The following is a 9,304-nucleotide window of genomic DNA, read 5'->3' as shown; positions in this document are numbered from 1 at the left end:
AAATAAATATGCAGTGGATCTTGGTGTGATCTGAATTATCCTCAGATGATCAAATTAATCGAGACTGGGAAGCCCCTCGGTCACACAAACCACTTCAAATGGGTCATATTATAGTGAATTATCTCCTCACAGGGAGCAGGAGGTTGAGATAAAGAGAGGTCTGTTTGTAACTTTCTGGATCGACATCAGAGATGGACCATTGGTGATGTGATGTGGTGTAATGCAGATGATCGCACCGCTGATTCAGCTACTTTGGAAACCAGAAACCAAAGACCCTCGATCCCCTGCTTCCATTCTCAACCCTACACTCACAAACTTCTCTTTAATCCTCTGCGGCCCAATGCATGCCAGACACATATAAGCTATCACCGAGACCCCCTCCCCGTTTAGCCCCGGCTCCTTACCGCTGGGAAAACCATCTCCCCTTTCCTCACCACACCTCCATCTCTAATTTGCCCAGAAACCGTACGTTTGATGCCAAGCGCGTCTCGCCGCAGCCGAGCCCCGGCGTAACCCACCACGTCGAGTTCCACTCGGACTCGGGGGTCAACGTTACCTTGGAAGTGAGTGGCGGCCGCTGTTCTTGAGACTCGAGGGTGGAAATCAAATAACTGCACATTATGATCAGACGTCATTTGGGTTTCCAAGCATGGAGCCAATTCAAACTGTCGTGCCGTGTAAAAAAAAAAAAAAAGATGTAAATGGAGGGAAAAATAGGTAATTACACACACGTTCAATTGCATGTTTGTACTATGTTGAAAAGAAACCTGGTTTCATTTCATTTTATTGCAAGGTCCCCATCTTAAGATGCTTACTCTATTCATGGCATCTACTTGTTTACCGCACTCTCCTTGCAACTTTCATCTCCAGACTACGTCAACAATAGCAAACAAAAAATATATAGATAGAATTTAAAGGTTAGCTGATAATCATAACCTGAGATGCATCACATATATGTCCAATCTGATTTGCCAATTCACATGAGAGAGTTATATTACATCCCATTCATCTTTTTCAGATGGTAGATTGGTTTCATGCCTCTGTTCCTGCAAAAACTTAATGTTCACTGAAGGCAGCAATACAATCTGATGGGACTCTGGCCAGGATTTCTGATGTCCATTCATCATCCATAAGACACACTCCATTTGCATGCTTTGCACACTCGATTCTCACTTTTCTCCAGGAGACCGGGGCGAGTCTATGAAAAATAGGGTCACATTCTTGCATGTACACACAATGACCCTTTTATGTCGAGGACAAAGACAGGAGGTGGGAAGTTTGGAAATTTCGGCACAGGAAAATAAAATAAGTCGGCGAGGTGTGGACTAAACACAAACTCTCAGCTTGAGACTGTAGAGTCGAGAGCGGCGGTGAATGGAAAAACGCTCTCCAATAAACCAACCGTTACAATTTTGGGACATTCATTTGCCTGTGACACTTTACAAGATAATTACCGATTCCTGACATGTAAAATTTGCTTAAAACGGTTTCTTGTTTACGAGACCACATTGTGCGGAGTCAGCTCGCTGCCTATGATCGGACCATAAAGTTCAGCAGTGGCCGCATTCATAACATAATAAAGCTCATTCTAGTTGAACACACTGCGTCCAATAAGTCCCTTTGAGACCAGAATAATCGGCTCCGTCTGAGTGGCATCGTTTCGCCAGGGCCGATTATAAAAATGCTTTGCAAAGGAAACATTTGCGAGCATTGGGCGAGAAATTGACTAGTTATTAGACAACATACAGAGTAAAGGGGGAAAAACTCCAATCCAAAATACATTTTGACTAATGCAAACATTTAACAGCCATCTTGTTTTTCAGTCTGCTGTGAATCAGAACCACCACTGTTGTACTGATATCAGCCTTTAAAAGAATTACAATGTCAAGTTTCCTATTAAAAATGTCCTTGTCGTTTATTTAAACAAACCCATTACTACCAAGCCAGGGCACTGAACCGGGCTGCAGATGAAAAGGTGAATTATGCTTTATGCCCTTTGCATAAATAAGGGGAGAGAATTGTCTGCTAAAATACACATAAAGTAGTATTTTTACACTTTTAACTTTGAACAAAAAACTGTGTATACACATTACATGCAGTTACTGCCAATGTACCTGGGGGGGGGGGGGGTTATTAATGGACCCAAACCTGGACCAAGAGGGACATCTAGTGGTTGACAAAAGATAAAAACTTCAGGTCCGTATTTAACTTCCTGCCAACATCAGACAAGGAATTTGAATAAATGTATTTATACCTCGATGGTTAAATGTAACAAAAACCATTTGCTGCAACATACAGGTTTGAAAAGGACAACGCAACACAGAGTTATCCCTTACGTTAGGAGGAGCTCGAGACATGCATCCGTCTGGAGTCAAGCAGAGATGTGTGATATGTTGTTATTATACAGATTTGATAGGTGACTTTAATTTTAAAGAGAATAAGAAACACAGTGTTGAGATGAACTGCATCAGCACAACAGGATACACACACAACAGCGAGTCAAAAACAGTAAACTCACTAAATTGCAACAATTACAACAAAAAAAAGTACCAAAATTGCACACCACAGCAGGCACACTATGCCAAAATACCAGTTTCTTTTCGCATATTCACTTGCAGTGGCAGTAAAATCTTAATTGTATACTGAGTGATTCAGAATTTTCAAATCAATGTAGACGGAGTGTGCAAATTATGTCCTGATGGAAACAGAGCTGGTTGCCAAATAAGCAAAGAACTTACAATATTTGAGATGAAAGTTTTAAATCACAAAACTAGAAATGTGATTAGATATTAGAATGCTTCCTATGGGTCTGTACTGAGGAACATTTGAGAAACTATATCCCAAACGCTGTTATTTTTACATGGAATCAAAACAAATTGCCCAGGTTCAGGTTGTTAGGAAGTTGCGATCAAGAAGGCAAATTAATAGTCCTATTAGTCCTATTAAAAGGGGAAGAACCTGAAGAAAGTACATTTTCATCAGCAGCAAAACAAGGTTCATGACATTAAGAAGGAGACAGGGTTAGATTACCTCAAAGAAAACACACACACACACACACACACACACACACACACACACACACACACACACACACACACACACACACACACACAAACACACACACATATCAAATTAGTCTAGATATATGTTACGAAGCTTATTTTGACATAATATATCACAACATAGCATTGAATAACATAATATAACGGAAACATAACAATAACTGCCATAAGTCCTTCCAAATAATAAGAGAGAAAATCAATTATTTCCCTTTAAATCCAAATGATATTCAAGTTTAGAAATAGTAGTTTCATTCAGAAATCTTTTAACATCAATCAATTATTCTCAATTGTTATATATCCCATGGAATATGCTGAGGTGAAACAAGTACAAATAAATGTCTCTGGTGTGTTTGGTTTTATGCATTTCCACAACTTTGGTTGTAACAATAATCTTATTCCTATTGACTTATGCTAGTATGTCACAGTGAAACTATTTTGAAGTACATATCACGTGTGTGAGGTTGCATGGAAGATATGCAAGTGTGATGAATATCATATAACATTTACTAAAATGCTCTGTATTCTGTAGAAACCCAACAGGAATTAAATCCAGTAAGAATGGATTTCTTGTTGCATCAAGAAAATGTTCAATAGCACAAGTTACAATAGCAACTAATGGGGAAACATGAATCCATAGCTTGATTTATGACCTTTAACATAAGAAGAAAATGAAAACAATGGTCATGGAGGTAACTCAACAAAAAAGAAAAAGCTTATGAGGTAGGTAGCAAGAAAGGTTCAGGTTACAAGAGGACTGTTGTCATTCTCATCTTCATTGGGATCCTCTTCTTTTGTAAAATTATCTGGTTGTTTTTCCTCTGTGGAAACATCAGCTCCTATCACACTCAGCACTCTTGAATGGAGGGAAAAAAAGGAGAGATAAAAAAAAAAATCAAATTAATTCAGTTCATAGTTTCACTAATGCTTCTTTTTACACTGCTGCACAATTTCTTACAAACTTGATTTTTTTTTTTCAGATAAAACAGGCCCATCCCATAAATGAAAATATGAAATATCTAAAATGACATCAAGCTTTTTGGAAAATTATCTCCTAAGTGTTTGAAAGGAAAGGGGAAAATAAGATATCACCACATATAACTTGACTACTTGGAACTTTTGTATCACAAAACCAACACTGAAAATATTCATCTTTTTGCACTGAGGAACTTTTATAGTCTTGGATGACAGACCAAAGTAACTGAACCAGCAAATTTTTTTTGTGTGTTTGTCAATCCAGCGACACAAGAGGCAAAGCATGTGACTGATGATGATTCACTAGTCGTTTTCATGTGTCACGCTACGTCTCCCGCGCTGACTCAGCAAAAATATGTTGTTGCCGTAGTGCAAAGATACACCGAGCATCCATTTGCTTTCAACAAGGCATTCATTATCGATAAAATTAACATGGAAGGGACATGTATTATGCCATGAAGATGGAAGCTGTGCGATGAGGACACAGAGAAGGGGAACTGAAAATTTCTATATCGAGAATTTCAGAGTAGCAAAATTTCATTTTCAGGGAAGTAATGACGCTGATGTTGCAGCTGGGCTCAAGATTGCAATTTTTACAGCCAAAAGTGTATCCAGACACCAAAATGCAGACCTGGGCATTTTGCAGCCCGTGGGCAACATCTTGCAATTTTATGTAAATATTTAAATTGTAATTTTCATTTTGTTCAATTTACATGATACCTAGTTAACCCCCGCTTAGACATCAAAAAAGAAAAATATGGCGCGCCAACCAAAATAATTGCCCACCTCTGCCTTAGTGATTGCATATGAAATTAAAATGATCAGATAAATCTAACTTTCAATGATTCTATAAACTACAGAAAAAGCATATTTGAAAAAGCATAACTTTAGGGTAACTTTGGTGCCAGTGTTTGGAGGAGGCACATGGACCAGATCCACTTATGTGATGCTGTTTTGCGACTTCAATTTCTGAGGAAATTAAGGAAAATAATGAAATTTTGGACTACATGTATTATTGCTTGTTTTGAGTATGAGTAAAGAGAGAATCTGTCTAAGCTTGCAATCTATTGAGAAATTCTTGAAACAGAACGTGTACTTAGGTGTGTTGTATCATCTACAGAAGTGATTAAATGATCTTACCCCAGGAGACAGAGTGGAATGGCACAGAGTCCTGCTGACAACGAGAACACAAAACCAGGGAACCAAGACAACGTAGCAGCATATAAACTGTTGAAGACTGCAATTGCTATGTTGCTTGTTAAACTTTCCAAAAAGGAAAGACAGGCAAACAGGGCTCCTATGTGGGAAAACCCAGAACAGAGAAGATGGTGAGTTTAAAAGCATTAGACAGGATGGCAGTTATTTTCAAAACTCTGACTCTTTTGGTTCAGTTACGCTGGCTTCTCACTTGTATGACTAAAAATGTCAAGTGTTCTTTTGTTGAGTGCAACCAGAACTTGCTGATACAGACAACTCTTGATTCAGTGAAGCACATGGTGGCAAAATGTACTGTATAAATAAAACTTACAGGGTCAATAGCTCCTAAAGCACTGAACACACTTACCCTGCTCAGACTTTGAGATGATCTTTGACATCATTGAGCGCAGAACAGGGAAAGGCATTATAGACAGGAGCATGGGCACCCTTGCTGTTGTAAAACACATATCAAATTGTAAACGTAATGTAGATTAAACACAAGTTTCTCTTCTTTTCTTTCTCATCATACAATTGGAAAAAATGTTTCTGATTTTTCTTCTTTCCCTTTCGGCTGCTCCCTTCAACGGTCGTCACAGCGAATTGACCACCGAATTGATCTACTCCTATTCTCTGTATCCTCTTCCCTCACACTAACTAACTTCATGTCCTCGTTCACTACATCCATTAATCTTCTCTTTCCAACCTCAACATCCTTCTACCGATGAATTCACTATCCCTCCTCTCTACCTCCTCTGCTATCTCTCTGATGGACTCATTCCCGATCCTATCCATCCATCCTCATCACTCTCAGAGAGAACTTTGACATCTTTTTCTCTTCTATCTCCAGCTCTGCTTCCTGTCTTTTCGTCAATGTGAAAAACAATTGAGATGACTCAACAATATTGATGGGTGTTTTGAGTATGGGGGGTGGGTGTTTGCCCTCACCTAAGAACATCAGTAACGTTGTATTTGAAAACGCCACCAGGATCATGCCTGACATGACAGACAGGATTCCCATCAGGACAATGTGCAGCTGTGGCACACCGCAGTGAGTGAATACCAGCACTCCCACAAAGCTGACCAGGAACACGGTGGTAGAAAGCCCCGATCCATAACCAATCAAAATCTCTGTCCAGCACAGTGGCTTATTAAGTTCATATAATGTCATCAAGGAGATACCACCTATGTTAGCGAAAGAGAAACTGGTAAAGATGGATATCAGGAGGATTAGAACAGTTTTACACCTCCTGCTGGCCCTTGTGAACATATGATAGACCCCATAGATCATCTGTTTTGTGGCTGAAAGCTGTGGAGTCCCATCCAGATTAACGGCATCGTTAGGAGCCGCAGTCACAGTCTCTTCGAGGATGAATATCACATAGAGTATGTTCAAGCACTGGCACAATGCAGATGTTAGGAAGGGCCAATTGAAGCCCGCAGCTCTCAGGAAGTAGCCTGTTGAGACCGCCGCCACACCAGACAACAATCCGATCATCATGTCCAGTCCAGCCATGCGAAACGTTTTCTGGTGGCTGTCGTCACATAAGTCCGCCACGTAGGCAAAACAGCTCCCGAGAAATGTACCCAGTCCCCCAAATAATGAACTGAGAATGGAGGATCCGATGAGTAAATAAACGTTTAGCTCAAAGTATGACACCGACAGGAAGGCCAGGGTGTAAATCAATGTGCCAATCAAAGGTAAGATGATTGTGAGCCGGCGTCCTCCTCGGTCACTGTAGGCCACCAGCATGAGAGTGACAATCAAGGAGGGAATCGTGGACAAGAGCTCTGTGTAAAGGGAGAAGAGCGAAGCCTGCCTCTGCACCTCCTGGAAACATAGAAAGGATCAACATTTTAGGCCTGGCCGATGTATTATAAGTACATTCACATAAACAGTGTGAGTGAAATTTCAAAGATTTCATGTACGATCAAAACATCTGGAATACAACTTCAATTGATTTGCTATTTACTTTCAAACATAGCTCATCAAACGGAAGACTTATTTGGTTCTTAAATTTGGTTTTCATTATTTCATCCAGAAATACACTTAACTTGCATGTGTAAATTTAGAGACTTAATAGTCAGTAAAGATTACCCCCACTCCATACATACATATATACATACATACAAACATACATATATATTTGGAGGGGGGTAAATATACTCACAGATATATATACACACACACTCGCATATATAAATGTATGTATGTGTATTCCAATTTTTACACCTGTATATACACACCTGATTGGTTTGAGATACACTTTTACACTAAACAGATTGTGATATATACACAGTAGATATCAAAAAGAGATTTTTTTATTATTTCCAGCTCCAGAGTATTTCTTAAAACCATGTGAGCACTAAATGTAATAGCAGGGCTGATCAAAAGTTAGTAAAATATTTTAGATACTTTTACACGACAGGACATTTATGGGAAAAGCAAGCGGCAATGAAAATAATACTGGCAGAGCAATCTGAGGAAGTGAAATTAACTACCATAATAATGTGGCTAAACCTGTATCTGTCAGGATGTGCCCTTCATAAAATGTAGAATTTTGAGTCGACAACAGAACAGGTTTTATTTTGCTTCATGAATGCACACCAATACAGAAAAAGTAACCAATTGTTTTAAGGCTCCTCGCAAAATTCTTACTTCTCCACCCATCACTAATATTCCTTTTTGCCTACTGATAAGTGTTTTGTTTTCTCTCACGATATAATAGAAGGAATAATTTTTCCAATGATTCTCAAATTTTTTTTTTTTTTCATAATTTTACAGTATTGTGCGAAAAAAATGGTCTAAAGTGCAAAAAGATAGTTTACTTTATCATTACACTGAACTGATAAGGTCAGCTGATTAAACATAAACTGTACAAAAAAAGAAAAAGAAAAAAAACCTTTACCCATGCTATATTGTTTCATAACGTCTCAAGAAACATGTGATGTTTACACTTGGAGAACGAATGGTTATCCAGGTCATTTATATCAATTGCATGATTTTTTAGTGCAGCAAGAAATGAAAAGTTTGGTAAAAAAAATAAATAAATAAAATAAAAGTTTTGTAGTTACCTGTGTGGTCTAAGTTAAACTAAGCTTACTTCCACATATTTTATGTCTTTTCAGATGGCTATGCCTGTTGAGTATCTGTCATGAAACATATCTATTAAAAAAACAATAATAATAATAATCAAGTTTAATTAATGGCTCACCTCAAAGAGGCTCGACTGGTTGCTGGTTGAATTTTCCGCGCATCGAGATGCATTGTCTGAGACGGGATAGCTTGTGTTGGTGAACTCCTGCCAAAGCCTTCGGTATACATACTGCTGTACCAGAGGGTAGATGAGAAAGCTGGAGAAGGCGTACAGAGCAACCACGGGCTCCACAAGGAAAAGGCCCTTCATCTTGAGATGCTGCAAAATTCATTTTACAAAAAAAAAAAGGGCGCTGAATATAGAGTTAGACTTCACTTTCTATGTTGAAAATGAACAAGAAAACTCAAGTAAATTGTACAAAATACGAAGAGTACAGAAAACAAATTGTTTAGACTACAATCTAAACAATTGGATTTATGATTATTTCTAGTATTTCTGGTTTATTAATGCAAAAGTGGGCATAACATCATAAGACCCTGTGCCCTGCCTTACAGAGCCAGCATAACGTGACACTGGCAGAGGTAAATGATGACCCTGCTGTTTGCAGTTTTCCCAGTGACAACAGTATTGTCAGCCATGAAAACTGGGACAAGACAACACACACACGTTGACAAAGAACATAACGACAATTTACCCTCAACTTAAATCCTCCACAAGGCTTGTCAATGTCGCGCACCGTACATTCCCTTTGTTTTTGCTTTTTGTTTATATCATGATTTGAGAATTATGATCTAAGCGAGCAGAACGCCACGGATATTTATGCAGAAGACTTGCGTTTTTATTATGAAACGCTAAAGTCACGCCTCTCATCGTACATGATTGGACGGCAACCTTATACCTCTGTTTCCATTCGCCTAAATCAACTGTCAGTCAGTGGACGACTACATTTTTGTTCTATCTAATATCATTTAGTCGTTA

At 38.8% G+C, this 9,304-nt stretch overlaps 1 protein-coding gene across 1 annotated transcript; it reads right to left on the bottom strand.

Moving 5' to 3' along the window:
* Positions 1-1,720: 1,720 nt before the first annotated feature.
* LOC147216725 (lysosomal proton-coupled steroid conjugate and bile acid symporter SLC46A3) lies at positions 1,721-9,161 on the bottom strand. Its single transcript, XM_086177305.1, has 6 exons — positions 9,021-9,161; positions 8,444-8,644; positions 6,177-7,059; positions 5,599-5,682; positions 5,175-5,331; positions 1,721-3,915 (listed from the first exon to the last, which is right to left on the bottom strand). Exons 2-6 carry the CDS (start codon positions 8,633-8,635, stop codon positions 3,801-3,803), a joined length of 1,431 nt encoding a protein of 476 aa, XP_086033431.1. The 5' UTR covers positions 8,636-8,644; positions 9,021-9,161; the 3' UTR covers positions 1,721-3,800.
* Between the last annotated feature and the right edge of the window lie 143 nt (positions 9,162-9,304).

This window comes from Fistularia commersonii, chromosome 29 (genome assembly GCF_037954325.1).
Source record: "Fistularia commersonii isolate RoL2024-O1a breed Wild chromosome 29, RoL_Fcom_v1.0, whole genome shotgun sequence".
Lineage (NCBI taxonomy): Eukaryota > Metazoa > Chordata > Actinopteri > Syngnathiformes > Fistulariidae > Fistularia > Fistularia commersonii.
This window is presented reverse-complemented; position numbering and strand designations above follow the sequence as displayed.

Bases quoted from the DNA above. Each gene is read 5' to 3' on its own strand.
- LOC147216725 (XM_086177305.1), bottom strand. From the start codon at position 8,635: ATGAAGGGCCTTTTCCTTGTGGAGCCCGTGGTTGCTCTGTACGCCTTC. The intron at 5,683-6,176 runs GTGAGGGCAAAC...GTTTTACAACAG, and splicing joins AACGTTACTGATGTTCTTAG to CAAGGGTGCCCATGCTCCTG. The intron at 3,916-5,174 runs GTAAGATCATTT...CCTCCATTCAAG, and splicing joins ATTCCACTCTGTCTCCTGGG to AGTGCTGAGTGTGATAGGAG.